General features: G+C 36.1%; 3 protein-coding genes across 8 annotated transcripts in view; 1 reads left to right on the top strand and 2 right to left on the bottom strand.

Moving 5' to 3' along the window:
• LOC106625889 (uncharacterized) overlaps positions 1–1691 on the bottom strand; it is a 2834-nt gene extending 1143 nt beyond the window's left edge. Inside the window, exons 1-2 of the mRNA XM_070111255.1 lie at positions 891–1691; positions 699–802 (exon numbers count right to left, since the gene is read on the bottom strand). Coding sequence (XP_069967356.1) covers positions 699–802; positions 891–1364 — 578 coding nt within the window. The 5' untranslated portion in view covers positions 1365–1691. The remainder of the gene's footprint in view (positions 1–698; positions 803–890) is intronic.
• Positions 1–9779, top strand: part of brm (ATP-dependent helicase brm) — a 25070-nt gene extending 15291 nt beyond the window's left edge. For 2 of the 6 annotated variants that reach the window (XM_036358367.2, XM_070111253.1), the window contains 3 exons: positions 3775–5844; positions 5919–7515; positions 8323–9779. In XM_036358367.2, the coding sequence (XP_036214260.2) occupies positions 3775–5844; positions 5919–7515; positions 8323–9203 (4548 nt within the window). In that variant the 3' untranslated portion in view covers positions 9204–9779. Of the gene's footprint in view, positions 1–2737; positions 2887–3549; positions 3577–3723; positions 5845–5918; positions 7516–8322 lie in introns of those variants that run through there. The other 4 variants (XM_036358366.2, XM_070111250.1, XM_070111251.1 and 1 more) reach the window with 3 other exon arrangements.
• On the bottom strand, positions 9508–18081 carry LOC106624745 (SPRY domain-containing SOCS box protein 3). The gene is made up of 3 exons (XM_014244517.3): positions 17206–18081; positions 12672–13227; positions 9508–12282 (listed from the first exon to the last, which is right to left on the bottom strand). The coding sequence occupies exons 1-3, from the start codon at positions 17620–17622 to the stop codon at positions 12155–12157; spliced, it is 1101 nt and encodes a 366-aa protein (XP_014099992.3). The 5' UTR covers positions 17623–18081; the 3' UTR covers positions 9508–12154.

Genomic DNA, 18081 nt, shown 5'->3' with positions numbered 1-18081 from the left:
GGTGGTTTAGCAGACCTGTACTATAAACCATAATTTTTTATTTTTCTGTATAAAAGATATAAATTAAGCAATATTAAAAATAGGATTATCTTTGCTTACATACTTGATTGCTATTTGCTGTTATAAAAAGTAGACCTTATACTTTTCTTAAATTGTATAAATATGCATAAGATCCCTATCAGCATTAATCTTATTTGCACAAATGACTTGCATGCGAAGAGAATACATATGTAAATGGTAAATGTTGCATTAAGGTCTTATCAGATCTCAATTTATGGACATATGTATATGTATGCATGTGTATGTATCAACGGAGCCTGGCGTGCAGTTGTAATATTGTATATAGGTTTTCCGCAGGAGACTGTAGTTTTGGCATTCAGTTTTTACGATTTTGTTTGGTATACAATTTTGCATAGTAATCTGTCAAAAGATGCTGAATTTTATGTGTTTATTTGGACAGTGCTATACCTATACAGAACCTTCCCGTATTTGTATAATTAATGCATTTTGTTAAGATCTCTTTTTAAGAAAAATGCTGACTGTTGTGAATAAATATTTAATGAAGACTTTGCGACCTGCGACAAACACAACAAAATGCTCCTATTCTCAAGTAAAAAGTAATTATAAATAATATTACTCTTGACTTATATCATGTGTGCTATGTAAATTTACTACCAATGTCTAATTGTATCTCTTACCTTCTAGCTTGCGCGCCTATATGATATATACGTTTTATATGCTTGTTACGTATTTTATGCGCATGCAACAATGACACCTCGTACGCCACATTCGCTTCGCTCATCTGTGAAATTTAAGAAAATTTATTACATACATACATACTCGTACACACTAAATGCTTGATATTAATTACGCCATTTCAAGTGACTTACTTTAGCAATATTGCTCACATGTATGGGCTTCCCATTGCAAAAGGCGCCGCCACCTAGTTTTGTTGTGTACATTTTCTGCTGCACCGGATTGTTCATGATGCCCAAAACGATTTGCTTATTTACCGCCAAACCGATTGAGATGCACACATGCGGTATCTGTTTGATGAAATTCGATGTGCCATCGATGGGATCAATGATCCAAGTTGGTGCGTCCGTTAGCGCTTTTGTCACATGATTATTTTTCGCTGTATCCTCTTCGCCGATAAACTTGTGCTCCGGATAGCTTGCTAATACTTGTTCGATAAGAAATTCTTCAATTTTATTATCATAATCGGTGACCACATCGTAAAATGCCGTCTTGATGCTGACCTGCTTGCCGGCCTCCGCGTAACCTTCGAGCAGTATTTCGCCAGCACGCTGCGCAAGCGGATACATAAAGTCGAACCATTCGTTGATCAGCTGTGGACTGGCCATATTGTTTGCTTGTGCTTTGCGGGGGTTTTTTGAGTAATATTTTTTCGTTAAATTGAAATTGATTTTAATTTCTTGAAAGTGTCGCGCTTTATCTTAGTGTCTCGCTTTGTATGTATGTTTTTAAGCACTTTATTCACACCTCTCTATATATATATATGAAATTTTTCTACACAACGCTATCTATGTTGCCGCAAAAAATAACGTTTACAAGCTTCAGCAAAGTTCAGCACTCAACTGATTGTTGTGTCTATCAAATGCGCGTTGTTGTCTGTGCAAAACATGCTTTTGCAGCTGATGCCACTCGTTCTACCGCTACTGATTAATAACGATTGTTGTATCTCCTGTATTTATTTCTACTTTCTATTCTGGGTTTGCTCTGTTATTGTTTGTTTTTGTTTTTTCTTCAATTTTAATTACAATTTGCTTGTAAATAAAAATTCTCACCGTTCGTGAGTATCGGATGTAGCTCTGGAGTTGCCATTGTCCCAGCGCATTTATTAAAATAGAGAGCTTAAATTATTGAGCTATGGTGTTGATAAATGAAATTTAGAATCGCGTAAGAAGTATTGGTGTTATCTAATAAGTGGGTGCATTTAATAGTATTTGAGAATGGACGCTATTAGTTTGCTCTCAATATCTGTTAGCTAAAATAAGTAACTTTTAAGCTTTCATAACTTTGCTTATATTAGCTCAAAACATTTGGCTTCAAAAAACGTTTTCATTTGATTTTTCGTTATAAAACAATTAACTAAAATTCTTCTAGGTTTTTTACTTTATTATACTATTACAAAGTTGTAATTACTATATATCATATGTAATGCACTTTTTTCGGTTGCTTTAGCCCGGCTTATTCCTTGGTAAACTTAGTTATCTTATGTTATAAGAGCTTGTTGCTTCTCATGTCAGATTAAGAAGATTTATATTCCTTATTACTAGATAAAAAATAATCTGTATGAAAATTATGAAGAAGCTAAGGTGAAGGTAGTTCTAATTTCGGCCGAAACTAAGAATCTAACTCGTCTTGTCGGCACATAAATTTGTTGGGTGTCGCAGCTATAAGTGTAAACAACCAACTAGCATAGTCATGGGTCAACAACTATCTGAGTTCTGTTTTCTGTAAAATTTTTGCATTTATCGAAATTTGTATGGCTCTTTTAAACAAGCATTTATCGAAATTTGTATGTCTCTTTTAAACAAGCGTTACATTAACAAAACCATAATACCCGGTATGCAACATGTAACACTCGGGTGTAATAGATCTACATACATATCGTATGTAATAAGAAATTTGAAATTTGAAGCTGTCATTTGTTCATATCTTCCAGCGTTCATTGTAGGTTAAACGCTATTACAGTTATTTGTATAAAGTAATTCTTATCAATGATGTAGCTTGTAGCTTTTGTTTTTCGTACTTGCCATATAAAAGTTATATACAGTGTGTAATAAAAGTGTTGCATCACATTTCCAAAGCGAAGGCACCGATTAAAAGATCGTCAATACAATGTATTGTGGAAGAGATTTGGTAAGCTTTGCAATTTTGATATCAGGGAAGCTTGATGCTTTTTCTTAGGTATCCTAAAATTTCTGTTCCAGTATAGTTTTTTCAAAAATATATAGTAGAGAATCAAGAAATGGTTATCGAATTCTATTCTACGGTAAGAAAACCAAAACCAAAACTTTATTTCGAAAGTTTCGGACAAAAGGTATTCAAGAAATATGCTGCGTTTTAGAGGTTCGGTTTACGAAGTAAAATTATTATTTTTTTTTCAAGAAAGAAAATTCACTTAAGGCACAACATCAAAATTATAATTTATTTTAAACGGTAGTCAAAAGTCGCCCGATGGTCTCTTAAGCTTCCAAAGTCTCGGCAGTCTGATCTCATCTTGCGCCTCTATGCGACATGCTTTGTAATCGCACCTTATAAGGCTAATATGTAATAAGTAGAATATATGGACTAGTCGTCTTTGACTTGCCTGTTTTCTGCTCGCTATGTATGCCATTTGTTGGCGAAGACGATTACTTGATATGCTCTATTTGGCGACTACATAATTTTGGTTCACACAATACCTTGTCTACTTCGGGTTCTTATCGAAATTATAATTTTACCATTTCATTTCTCAAAATTAAGCATAGCTTGTGACAATTGCTACTTAGTATCTCAATATGACACAATAGCAACAAATAAAACAAAAAATAGTGAATGAAATATCTTGTAGGTAAAAATTATCCAGACACGGGAGAATTGACAATTACACGGACTTAATATGTTTTTAGAATAATCGAAGAACTATATAAGAAATGCTTAAGAATACGGTTATTGTTCCCACCTTAATTTCGTATATTAATTTTCCAATTTAAGGGTCCACCGGCTCCCGGTCAGGGCCCACCACCCGGTGATCGTCCTGTACAGGAAAGTCTTACCGCACTACAACGCGCCATTGACACGATGGAAGAAAAGGGACTACAAGAGGATCCGCGCTACTCACAGCTACTCGCCATACGCGCCACGTCGAAGCATCAACATCTCACTGGCAATCAAGTGAATATGTTGCGCGCACAAATCACCGCCTATCGCTTGTTGGCGCGCAACAAACCGATTTCTATGCAGATGCAACAACAATTGGCACCACCACAACAACAACAACAGCAGCAGCAGCAACAACAGCAACAGGGTGGCGTACCGCCTGGACCACCCGGGCCGCCGGGACAACATCCGGGTGTGCCAGTACAACAACAACAGCCCCAACCGGGACCAACTGGTGCCCCGCCACCAGGTGCTGCCGGCAGCGCGGGCACACCACCGCAATGTCCAACACCGCCGGCAAGTCCATACACGCAACAGCAGGTACCCGGCGGACCAAAGTTACAGCCACCACCACCACAACATGTGCAGCAACCAACCATGCCACCAGGCGCTGGCGCACTACCAATGCCACCGCAACAAGATATGTCACATCAGTTGCCGAATGGCGCTGGCGGCAAACCGAATGCCGGTCCACCACCACAAATGATGGGTGGCGGTCAGCCACCAATTTCTTCACCAATGCCAGCAACAATGGCGCAAGTTGTGCGTCCGGGCATGCCACAGGTGCCACCCGGCATGCCGCCACAAGTAACACCAGGCATGCAAGCGCCCAAACCTGGCGCACCGCCACCACAGCAACCTATGCCGAAACCCAATCGCATAACCACAGTTGCCAAGCCGGTTGGTTTGGATCCGATTACATTGCTGCAGGAACGTGAAAACCGCATAGCATCGCGCATTTCGTTGCGCATGCAAGAGCTGCAGCGATTGCCGGCTACCATGCCGGAGGATCTGCGTCTGCAAGCGGCTATAGAATTGCGTGCGTTGCGCGTGCTCAACTTCCAACGGCAACTGCGCGCCGAAATTGTACAGTGTACGCGACGCGATACAACGCTCGAGACAGCAGTCAATATTAAGGCGTACAAGCGCACAAAGCGTCAGGGTCTGCGTGAGGCGCGCGCCACCGAGAAATTGGAGAAACAACAAAAATTAGAAGCGGAGCGTAAGCGACGGCAGAAACATCAAGAATTCTTGGCAGCAGTGTTACAGCATGGCAAGGACTTTAAGGAGTATCATCGCAACAATAAAGCGCAGCTGGCGCGCGTCAACAAGGCGATTATGAATCATCACGCCAATGCGGAGCGTGAACAGAAGAAGGAGCAAGAGCGTATCGAGAAGGAGCGTATGCGTCGTTTGATGGCCGAGGATGAAGAGGGCTATCGTAAACTTATCGATCAGAAAAAAGATAAACGTTTGGCATTCCTGCTGTCGCAGACCGACGAATACATCAGCAATCTTACACAGATGGTGAAACAGCACAAGGATGATCAGAAGAAGAAGAAAGAGGAAGAGAGCAAGCGCTTGGTGCAATACAAGAAAGAGCTGCTAATGAGCGGCGAATACATGAATATCGATGAGAGCTGCATTGCAGCGGATATGCACGTCACTGTCGTTGAGCAAGCAACAGGCGCGCGTCTCTCCGGTGAAGAAGCGCCCATGTTAAAGAATTTGCACAACTGGTTAGAACGTCATCCTGGCTGGGATTGGATTGAGTCCGATTCTGATGATGAAGGTGATGCTGAGATGCGTGCAGCGAACACGCACAATAAATCAAAGGAAGAACAGGAAGAGAAGAAGTCCGAAGAGGCAGATAGTAAAGAAGCTACAAATGTCGAGGATGCTAAAGACTTCATCAAGAAAGTTAAAGTGGAAGATGATGAGTATCGTACTGAGGAGCAAACCTATTACAGTATTGCGCATACTGTACACGAAAAGGTGACCGAACAGGCAGCCATTATGGTTAACGGACAATTGAAGGAGTACCAGCTGAAGGGTTTGGAATGGTTAGTCTCATTGTACAATAACAATTTGAATGGTATTCTGGCCGATGAGATGGGTTTGGGCAAGACTATACAGACAATTTCGCTAGTTACCTACCTAATGGATCGCAAAAAGGTAAATGCAAATCAGGCATATATATAATATATATATTTATTTATACTTAACTTTCCTGTCTCTCTTTCCAAAAGGTCATGGGCCCCTATCTGATTATTGTGCCGCTCTCCACACTACCCAATTGGGTGCTGGAATTCGAAAAGTGGGCGCCTTCCGTTGGCGTCGTCAGCTATAAAGGCAGTCCACAGGGTCGTCGCTTGCTGCAGAATCAAATGCGTGCCACTAAATTTAATGTGCTACTCACCACCTACGAGTACGTCATCAAAGATAAAGCAGTGCTTGCTAAAATCCAATGGAAATACATGATTATCGATGAAGGTCATCGTATGAAGAATCACCACTGCAAGCTTACCCAAGTGTTGAACACACACTATATAGCGCCATATCGCCTGTTGCTGACCGGTACACCGCTACAAAATAAATTGCCCGAATTGTGGGCTCTACTAAATTTCTTGCTACCATCCATCTTCAAGTCCTGCTCCACTTTTGAGCAGTGGTTTAATGCACCCTTCGCCACCACAGGCGAGAAAGTCGAATTGAATGAGGAAGAAACCATTTTGATTATTCGTCGTTTGCATAAAGTGTTGCGTCCCTTCTTGTTGCGTCGTCTCAAAAAGGAGGTGGAACATCAATTGCCCGACAAGGTTGAGTATATTATTAAATGTGACATGTCGGGTTTGCAGCGTGTGCTCTACAAGCATATGCAGAGCAAGGGTGTGCTACTTACCGATGGTTCGGAGAAGGGTAAACAGGGCAAGGGTGGCGCTAAGGCTTTGATGAATACTATTGTGCAGTTGCGTAAGCTTTGTAATCATCCATTCATGTTCCAACATATCGAGGAGAAGTATTGCGATCATACCGGCGCACACTGTGTTGCATCTGGTCCAGATCTGTATCGTGTGTCGGGCAAATTTGAATTACTCGATCGTATTTTACCGAAGTTGAAGGCCAGCAATCATCGTGTGTTGCTCTTCTGTCAGATGACACAGTGCATGACTATTATTGAGGATTATTTGAGTTGGCGTCAGTTTGGCTATTTACGTTTGGATGGTACTACCAAGGCCGAGGATCGTGGCGAATTGTTGCGTAAATTCAATGCAAAAGGCTCAGATTATTTCGTGTTCTTGTTGTCGACACGCGCAGGTGGTTTGGGTCTCAATTTGCAAACTGCCGATACGGTTGTAATCTTTGATTCCGATTGGAATCCACATCAGGATTTGCAGGCACAAGATCGTGCGCATCGTATTGGTCAGCGCAATGAGGTGCGTGTGTTACGTTTGATGACGGTCAATTCGGTGGAGGAGCGTATCTTAGCTGCTGCGCGCTATAAGTTGAATATGGACGAAAAAGTTATTCAGGCTGGTATGTTCGATCAGAAATCGACGGGTAGTGAACGTCAACAATTCTTGCAAACGATTTTGCATCAGGATGACAATGAGGAGGAGGAGGAAAATGAGGTGCCCGATGATGAGGTTATCAATATGATGATAGCACGTAGTGAAGATGAGATAGAATTATTCAAGAAAATGGATATTGATCGCAAGAAGGAGGATGAGGAATTGCATCCAGGTAGAGAGCGTTTGATTGATGAATCTGAGCTACCCGATTGGTTGACAAAGGACGACGATGAGGTCGAGCGTTGGCATCAATATGATGAGGACACCATTTTAGGTGAGCTCCGCGTTTTAATTCGTATATGAACCGAATAAAATCGGATGGTTGAAGACGGATTGAAGTAAAGGCGATTCAAGTTGTTTTGAACTGTTTTCGATATTATCATACCGATAAAAGCGAAATATAATTGATTTCGAAAGTGCCCTTTTCATATTTAGTTTCATATTTTTATATTAATATGTTGAATACGAATATAAATTCGTAAGTAATATCAAAACTAGATATAAACTCGCACTTATTGCACAATTCGAAGATAAAATTGAATTCTAACATAATATAGAATTTAAATTAATATAGAATTCAAAATAAGTTCAAACATAATATTTAATTCGAACATAATATCGAATTCGAACATAGTATCGAATTCGAACTTAATATCGAATGTGAACTTAATATCGAATTAAAACTTAATTTCGCATTATAGTTTCAACACGATTCTTTAGTTTCTTTATTTAACTTAAATTCTAAATTTTTTGGAACAAAATACGATGTTAATTATAAAAAATTTTGGTTCACATTTGATTCGCACATATCGACGATTTTAAATATATATTCGCACCTAATGTCGAGTTCGAATTTAAAGTCGTAAATAATATCTGAATTCGTATTTGATGCAGAATTCGAACTTAATATCGAATTCGAACTAGAATATCCTAGTTGCTATGTACATTAAACTTAAATACTGTTTATATCTTTTAATGTTCTTTTGAATTCGTATTTTATTAATCCTCTCCTACAAACTTTTTTTCTCTTTCCAATGTTTTCCGTCACTCATTTATTCCAACCTTTATTTATATTTTCTAGGTCGTGGTTCTCGTCAACGCAAAGAGGTTGACTACACGGACAGCCTCACAGAAAAAGAATGGCTCAAAGCCATTGATGATGGCGCTGAATTCGAAGAGGAGGAGGATGAAGACGATGCTAAGCGTAAGCGTCGTAAACGTAAAAACCGTAAAGATGAATCCGATGAAGATGAGTTAATTATGAAGCGACGTCGTCGCCAAAATATCGATAAGCGTCTCAAAAAACAAATGAATAAAATAATGTCAGCCGTTATTAAGTACACGAACGACGATGGACGCGTGCTCTCCGAACCGTTTATGAAGTTACCTTCACGTCAGCGTCTACCCGACTATTATGAAATTATAAAACGACCTGTGGACATTAAGAAGATTTTACAACGCATTGAAGATTGCAAATACGGTGACATCAATGAGCTGGAGAAGGACTTTGTACAACTATGTCAGAATGCACAAATCTACAATGAGGAAGCTTCACTCATCTACCTTGATTCCATTGAACTACAAAAGGTATTCGTGAGTGCACGTGCACGTGTAACGGCTGCAGCAGCAGCAGCGGCATCTGCGGCCGCCGCAGCTGGCAATGAGTCTACAAGTGGTGGCGGTGGCGGTGGCACCGCAGCTGGCTCAGAGGCTTCGGACAATGAGGAGGAGGAAGTTGGCGATGATGGTTCGGAAGATGAGGAAATTGCCACCACATCCACAGCGGCGGTGAAGATGAAATTGAAATTGAACAAGTCATTGCCTAGCGCACCGTCAACTCCAATACAGGCAGCACCAGTGAGCAGCACTGCTGCGGCTACCACCTCCAAGAAGCAAACGCGACGCAAACGTTCGCAAAAGAAGTATACTATTTTCGATGATGATGACGATGACATAGATTAGCTGCCATTGGGCGTAGTTTTTGCGCTTAGCACGCAGCAGGATTGTGTGGGCGGGGGAGGTGGTGTGAAGGCAAAGGCTAAGGCGGCGAGTTCGAAAGCTAGAAGGGTACCGAAGCATTTGGCGCATGACGACTATGATGGTGACGTTGATAATGATGAATAAGCAGCATTAAAGTTGAAATATTTCGCGTGAAATTTGTACAATTTGGCTTTCAACACAGATTTCTTCTCATAAACATTTCGTAATGGCTTCAAAGGCTAATAAACATAATCATTATTTAATAAATAGTTTTATACCACGTTAATTATTTTGCGGAAAACGGTATTTTATTAATGCGTCGCCTTTTGCGTTTTTTGAGTTTTAATAATAAATTAAATTATTATGCTATTCTCCTTCAATTACTTATTTTGCAAATGATCGATATTGTAGATTTTACGCAGCACAATTTTTAATACATATATATTTAACAACATTTTTTCTGCTATCTTAATCATAAACATATATTGCAAATGCATAAGTACTATGATTGAGTGCGCCAGCGCAATGGAATTATAAATAAAATTAATTAAAAACCAACATTAAGTTTGTTTTTTTTTAATTTGTGACACAAATAACTGTTATTGTTGCCTATTGCAAAACAAAACCAAAAAAGGTTCATAAATAAAAAAGTTCCTTCCAAGAACTAGACTTTGATCGGTCAGTTTGTATGTCAGATATATGTTACAGTGGTCCGATCTGAAGAATATGTTTGGAAATTGTAGCGTTGTCTGGAAAAATAATTTGTGTCAAATTTCGTTCAAATATTTTGTCAAATAAACAAGTTTTCCTTACAAGGACTTAATTTTGATAGTTCAGGTTTGTATGGCAGCTATAAGCTATAGGGGTCCGATATTAACGGTTCCAACAAATGAGCAACTTCTTGAAAAAAGCTTGTGCTCAAAAACTTCAGATCAATATCTGAAAAGCGGAGTGCCTACTTTGGGTATATATAGACAGACGGACGTTTCCTTCTGGGTGTTACAAACTTCATGACAAACTTAGTTGAGCTTGTTCAGCGTATAAAAAACGTTAACATGGTTGAATTGATTGTAGTAATCACTACATTCTGTCTGAGGCTCCCAAAAACGGGTCCCTTCTATACTATCATTATATTGTATTTTATATTTAGCGGGGCATTTTGTGTAACTAAAATTTTGGGTTAAATTAAATTTATTTTTAAACGCCGCCATTTTGTGAATTATTACATTTTTTTTGTCTGTAGGTCATTGTAAGGACAATATCTTCTGGTATATAATTTTTTTAGGTTTCATCTACGGTGAAGGCCGGAAACACTGCAGTCGTGGTCAAAAACCAAGTTTCCAAATTTGAGCGCCGCCGGAGATTACTTGTAACTCGAAAAATATTTTTATTAGATATTCTAAAAGTTTAGTGTCTATTATTAAAATATGTATAGTTTAACCTTAAAGTTTGGAAACAATTGATTGCATTTTTTTTTTTTAATTCCTAGCAGTCGCCTTTTTTTGGCTGTCACACTAAGGGTGCCTCTTAAAGCATGACAGCGAGTAACACAGGCTCCTAACGCGGTCTGTCTTATAAGCTTAACCGAAAAATATTATACACCATCGAAATAACAGTAAACGTGGTTCATGCCAATATTTTTCTTTTCTAATACCTTACATAATATCTTTAAAATTATGATTTCAATATGCTTAACTTTGGAATTCTCAAACATATCTTTATACTTTGGCGTCTAACTTCGAAACTTTGTTTTTATTTTTCAAATACTTACATAATACCTTTATAATGTTGATTTTAATACGGAGAGTTTACTGTCGAAAATAATAGTTTTGGTCCAATAACTAGAAAAACATCGATTTTGCCGTAATAGTGCAGTTTATATATACTCTGTACTTTTCTTAATGCCATTCGTTTTTTGTAAGCGTGATGACTAAAGTTAGGTCAATGTAAAAATTAAGCATTTTCATTTATTTATAGCAAAAAAAGTTCAACATTGCAGCTGTTTTGTCATTCTTTATGAAATAAATGTGCAAAAATTATGTAAATTTCGCAAAATAAAAACAATTTTTTAACATTTAAACAAAATTACGTCTTGTAGAATTTATTGTTTAATTCTTGCTTGCGTACAGGATATAAAAACTATTTAAGAAAAATTAGTCATTTATAAAGAGCACTTAAAACATCGTTAATTAATAAATTAGCGTAAACAAATGTGTGTACTAATTGTGCATTAGCTGAAATTAGCGAAATTCTATTGAACACAGTCGATAATTGAACTCACAATAGAGTTATATACAAACAGTTAAAGCATTTTCCACAGAAATGCAGTCATATACAATTTTACAACTAAGCTTATTTAAACACATACTTAGCTACTTAAAATGTACGTAAGTCAAGCGCAAACAATGCAACAAGTGTTTTAGCAAGGTTTTGTTTGTAAGCCAATCGAACACGCAACGAATAAAAACAAAAGATTTCAAGAAAGTAAATAAGCGACTTACAAATGACTGTCAACTGATCGATGCAAAAATGCATTAAATTGACTCAAATGCTAAGCGCGTAAAGAGTTAAATTGTTATTAAATTAAGTCGGCGAATTTATCTAATTAGAAATGTGAACAGTTGTAAATCATTAAGTTAAATAAAATAAATGCCATGTGGCGGTTTGGTTTTAACATATTGTTCACAATTTTAGTACAAAATTAATTCTAAAAATAAAATCTGGCAATGGAAAATTTCAGGCACGAATATACAACTGTTTTTATCTTTCGCGCTAAAAAGCTTATAATTAAATTTACAAATACTAATTGCACTACAAATTTTATAACCATAAATGTTTGTAAATGCTTAAATGGCTCAACGGAAATTTACAATGGGATTTTGTTGCTTATTTTACTTTGTGAAAATTAGTCTTTTTGCATTTTAACTGAACGCTTAGAATAGAAAATGAAAGTATTCATCGAAAAATTCGCTCGGATGCAAATCATCATCCTTTTCTGGGCTGCAACGTATCGCTATTTTGTGCGCGTTTGAGTAGAGATCATTTATGTCTAAGTCATCATCTGTAATAGAAGAGAAAAAGAAAGGTTAAAATAATAAATAAATAATAAAAAAGTTTAGATGGAATGGTTAATTCATTTGAAGTGAGAATGCGAACAGTGTTACAAATAATGTATTAAAAAAATAATAAAATACACAAATCGCAAAAACCAGATTGAAAAGAAAAAATAAATAAATTTACATTTCTTCGCGTCGAGTCCATAGAACCGGAAAATACAAACTCGCTAAACTTTTGAAATATTGAGTAATGTAGTTTTAAGTGATGCAATACAGTCTCTACTTGTAATACCTAAGTCGGCCTTTTTCTTTGCAACATTTTAGGATGTTTTTTCGATAAAAAATAAAAAAAAACTCCCAATATATTGAAATTCGAAATTGAATGCCTACAAACCTTTATATTTCTGCTTTCTGCTCAGTCTCGATTTCGATAGTACCGCCTCATCGGCAATATCCAATTCGCTAGCCGCATTGCGACGTGAATAACGCACCGGCGGTGTTAGGAACCAATAATCATTCAATATGCCACGAAAACCGGGCATCTGGCGTAGTAACTGCAAATCTTTCGGCTGTTTGGAGAGCGCTTTAAAAGCGCGCAATTGCAGACAATCCGCTTGCGATGTGGAATTTATTAAACGCACCACAGACTTGGCGGCTGTCGAACAAACCATAGCATAAAGATGGACTTCCGGATCCACCGGTATATTCGTATATGCCACGCCCAATGAACGACGATTCAAATAGAATTCCAGTGTGCCACGCGCACGGTCCAAACAAAGGCCCACAATACAACCCTGTGAGAATTTTTGACCATAAGGCAATTGTACGCCGTTATGTTGGATTTTGCCATTGTAGGAGAAACCCCAGGATTGTGCATTCGTGCCGAGCGCCGAAACGAAATGATACTGGAATTGATTAAGTTCAACTTTATCGGTGCCAATACCGAACATCTGGAAGAAATGAGGAGAAGACAAAAGAAGAAAAAAAACACAATTTAACTATTATTTGTTAATGAACACAAAATATTGTGTGTTGTAGATAAGCACTTGAATAAATATAAACATATATATATATATATAACAATGTATGTATGTATGTACATACATAACAATTACATATTTGTAAATCAATAAGTGAGCTTAGTAACTCAAGAAAATCGTGTAATTTCAATGTGTATGCTTGTTTTTGACCCTTTTGTACGAGGTCAGCGAGTGGCTTATATATATATAACAATGTATGTATGTATGTACATACATAACAATTACATATTTGTAAATCACTAAGTGAGCTTAGTAACTCAAGAAAATCGTGTAATTTCAATGTGTATGCTTGTTTTTGACCCTTTTGTACGAGGTCAGCGAGTGGCTTATCAGCGCATGTACAAGGCGCGGGCCAGCAAAAGCTTACAATACACAAATATTCTAAAAAATAACTATTTTGAATAAATTGTATGCTAAATAGGGCAAATTTGAACATTCATTATATATATGTTACATATGTAAATATGTATAGGTACATATATTATAATAAAATTGGTACGTGCCGGTGCTCCATATAACTGCGCTGGTGCACAACTTGTCGCGCGTCAGCACCTATGTTTTATCTTTTTATTTTAAATTTCATCCAAGCTAATTAGTTACAGTTACTGATAAGATAATGTAAAGTATAAGTGCAAATAATTATAAATCTATTGGAATTATACAGACACAAGATGCTACACTATCTAATGTACCGCCTTTAAGTGCCAAAAAGCCAAAACGCAATTGAATGCAATATATGGCATATAAACTTGACGTATATATGTTATGCAACTATAAATGTTATATTTGTCCAGTTATCTAAATATATTTATGACATTATTTATATAATAAAAATATTAACATTTTGTTTTTAAGGAAAGTTTCCACTCAATTGCATGTCGTATGTTTTATGCAACAATGAGTAAGCTTTTTGGGGAGAAAAGGACGTGTGCAAAGTTTCAGATCGATATCGCAAAAACTGAGAGACTAGTTCGTGTATATACAGACAGAGAGACGGGAATGGCTAAAACGACTCGGCTCGTCACGCTGATAATTTATATATATGTGTATATATATTTTATGAGGTCTCTGACGTCTCTTTCAGGGTGTTACAAACTTCGTGCTAAACTTAACATACCCTGTTGAGGTTATAAAGATTCTAACCTCAAAAAATGTTTTTCGAATATCAAAATATTTAGCAATAAAACTCAGCTATTTACAGATAGCATTTAATTTTAAAATAAATTGACATTTTAGGCAGTTTGAACACGTTGCTATACAAATTTGTATGTAGCTCTTTAGTATGCAAGACAAGAACATATTAAACAGGCAGCTATTGTAATGACGCAAATTTAATTGAAGCTTGAATTAGCGCCGTAGTTAGCAAAAACAATATGGAGTCTAATTAATTAGCAAATATTAAACAAATAATATCGAAAAATTACAAGCTAACGAGAATTTGTTACTACTTTAGTAATTATTTTGCATGTATGTGTGTGGAAATGTATTTATTTATGTATATATGGTATATAGGGAGCTGCACTCTTGGAATTTAGCTTTAATATAGCAAAATTCTAAACAAAAAACAGATATGTACATATAAGTAACCAACAGCTAATTTTTTTCATATATACCTACATACATACATGATTAAATTTCATAATATTTTTAAGTTCAATCAAAGTATATTATATATATAAACTATTAATATCAAGCTTCATGCTATTCTTCTTTAATTAACATTCAAATTAATTTCCAACTGTGCCAATTTTTTCAAATTAGACTATTGAAATATAAATTGTCGCATGCTGCTGTGTTGTTTTTGTTGTAGCCAGCGATCTGGCAGACTTTCGTAGTGACTTTAGGGCCACATCTCGCATTTCATCTAACATATTTAATCATACGTCACAATTCTTAAATTAAAAGCAATTGACTGTCTTTAATCAATTGCCAACAACAATGTATTTTTGAGTGCACACATAAATAAATCAAAAAATATAAGTATATATATGCCGAGATAGATAGATATATTTATATTTCTCGCCTATATTTGTCAGGTAATGATCAAAGGAGAAATGATTTTTGATAATAATTTCACGAAGCGATTTCTTTTCTTGGGAAGCAGCAATTTTGTCAAAAAATCAAAATTTTGACTACTCCTTCCATCTTTACTTGTTACCTTTTTAGTGTCTTACCTTATGACATATGTTTTGTTATGCATGGTGTCAGAATAACTACAATACATGCTTAACACACATATTTAATTGCACTACATTTATATATTTCATAATCTTAAAATATAACTAGATTATTGTAAATCTGTTAGTTGTTGTTTTTGTGGAAATATTAGTCACAAAAATTAGACTTATTCTTCTCTTTCGTTTACTTCATTATTGCTTTTCTATTGCAATGTTTGAGCACATTTTCGCTAAATTTAGACACGAATGCAGTAAGCGTTAAGCGCAGAATAATAACTTCTAATTTAATGGCAAAAGGTACTACATACATACCTACAACAAAATTTCACCATTGCATTTGTTGCAATTCAAGCGTGCATAGAAACTAAACGAATATCTGCATATGGAGACTTTATGAACGTTGGATGAGGTTATTAGGTGTCATCCTAAGCTTGAATGCAAAAGCTAAAGAACTTTGTCGACCTTATAGATATGTACTGCACATATGTATGTGTGCCAGTGTGTGTGCTTTTGACTTTAAACATAAACAATCTACAAAACATATTTTTAATAACAAATAAAAAATAAAATTAATTATTGTTTCAATTGATAACGGTAAAACATTTAATCACCAGCAGACAGTTGACACAATAAATGCATACATATACATATGTACATAAATATGCTCAGAAGATCTTTAATGCCCGCATAACGTTGACGATTGTTAGTCTGATAATAAAAAAAAATTACATAAGTATGAGTATATAATTATGAACAAAACAATGTATATGAATATATGTATGTACATATTATATATTGGTGTCATGCTATTAAACAATGTACATATGTATAAAGGTATATGAACTTAGTTTGTTTTTTACAAAAATAAATCATAAAAATGAATGATTATAACAAAGAATTTTGATAATAAACACGTACATATGTACATGGTATGTATATATGCGATTAACTGAAAAATAGTAGGTGGTATAAAACATGCACACATATGATTATACAAATATATGTACATATTTTTTAAGAAACGCAGGTGCGTAGTGCGACATACATATATGTATGTATGTATATGGACGCATATATGTATGTATATGCATGACTTCAAATAATAAATACAAGCTTTCAAGAAGAAGAACGAGTCATACTTGTTGTTAAGGAAACTATGTATTTCACGCCATTTTGCATAAAACTTGTTGATAATTCAACAAAATATTAAAATGTGATACATATTTAAATTAAATGGCTTGCCGATTTAAACTACTGTTCTACTTTAAATGAGTAAATTATAGACTAGATTGGACTAGAGAGATAAGTCTGTGAAATCAGCAGCAAAGCGTGTGCCATTTGGTCTATGATTTCAAACATACTTGTAGAATCACACTTGATAAAATGATTAAATTTCAATACTAAAAAGCAATTAAAAATATAAAAATAACTATAATTCTAAAGCAACCCACTGTTTTTTTAATTATTTAGTGGAAATAAATGTCTTTTAATTGTTAAAATAATTTAAAATCGGTCTCGTTATTAATATGGCATTAAAAATTGTTTGTCAAAAACCATTATGTTGAACTATAAAAAAAATGGTTGCTTATAAAGTTAGCTGTAAATGCTAAACAACTTTATATTATTTTTTGTTGCCGTAAAAATAATAAAAGAAAAAATTAATAAAAGCTTAAAAACCACACCTAATTAATTCATTTTTACTAAAACTTACCACATCGGTGCCTGCGAGGGGCGTTATGATGCGCATTTCCCAAAAATGCACCATGCCCGTCTTGAGGGGCTGTTCACTGCGCACTATTGCTGTACCCTGACTATAGGTAGGATGAAAAGTGATGTCAGCACCTTTTATCAAGGTATCAGTTGTTTCATTCTGTTCCCAACTCCACAGAAGACCATTTGGCTGACACACTAATTCCACTGGCGTTTTCTCAACATTGTCATCCTTTGTGGCGGTATTTTCGGAAGTTTCACTTTTATTTGCCACAACACGTTCACCACATCGACAATTCACTAAATCCGGTATATATCCTTTATAAGTGGCTAGCAGGACACTTTGCGGAAATGCACAATCACAAAACGGTTCAATGGGTCGCTGTGTAGCGTTTATGTATTGGCGACGATGAGACATTTTCTAATTCTGGAATGTTCGATATGTCTGTGGTTGTGGTTGTTGTAAGCGTGATCTATGAATGGACAAATGTTGGACAAGAGTTGTAGATATAAAATACACACAAATCGTTTGCATGCGCGCAATGAGTGATCATTTATGTATGCGTGGAAAATTCCATAAGCAACACTTTGCCGGAGTTAGTCGTACTTATGCGTACAGCGCCTACACACAGCAGAACTTGTTAACAATTTGTAATAGAGTATTTTCCCAATTTATCTGGTTAGCTAGCTAGCGCTCTTCGCGAGTTCCGTTGAGCGACTGTGCCAATGCCGGTGAGTTGACTTCGGGTGTAACTTTGCGGCTCTTAATATTGATTACACGTCTATGTACATATATTATCTATGCGTATACTTTGTAAATTGTAAACAGTTTATATATGCTATTGTTTAAACAAAACGCCAGCTGTTGATTGTTGTT

The sequence above is a fragment of the Bactrocera oleae genome, chromosome 6, assembly GCF_042242935.1.
Source record: "Bactrocera oleae isolate idBacOlea1 chromosome 6, idBacOlea1, whole genome shotgun sequence".
Lineage (NCBI taxonomy): Eukaryota > Metazoa > Arthropoda > Insecta > Diptera > Tephritidae > Bactrocera > Bactrocera oleae.
This window is presented reverse-complemented; position numbering and strand designations above follow the sequence as displayed.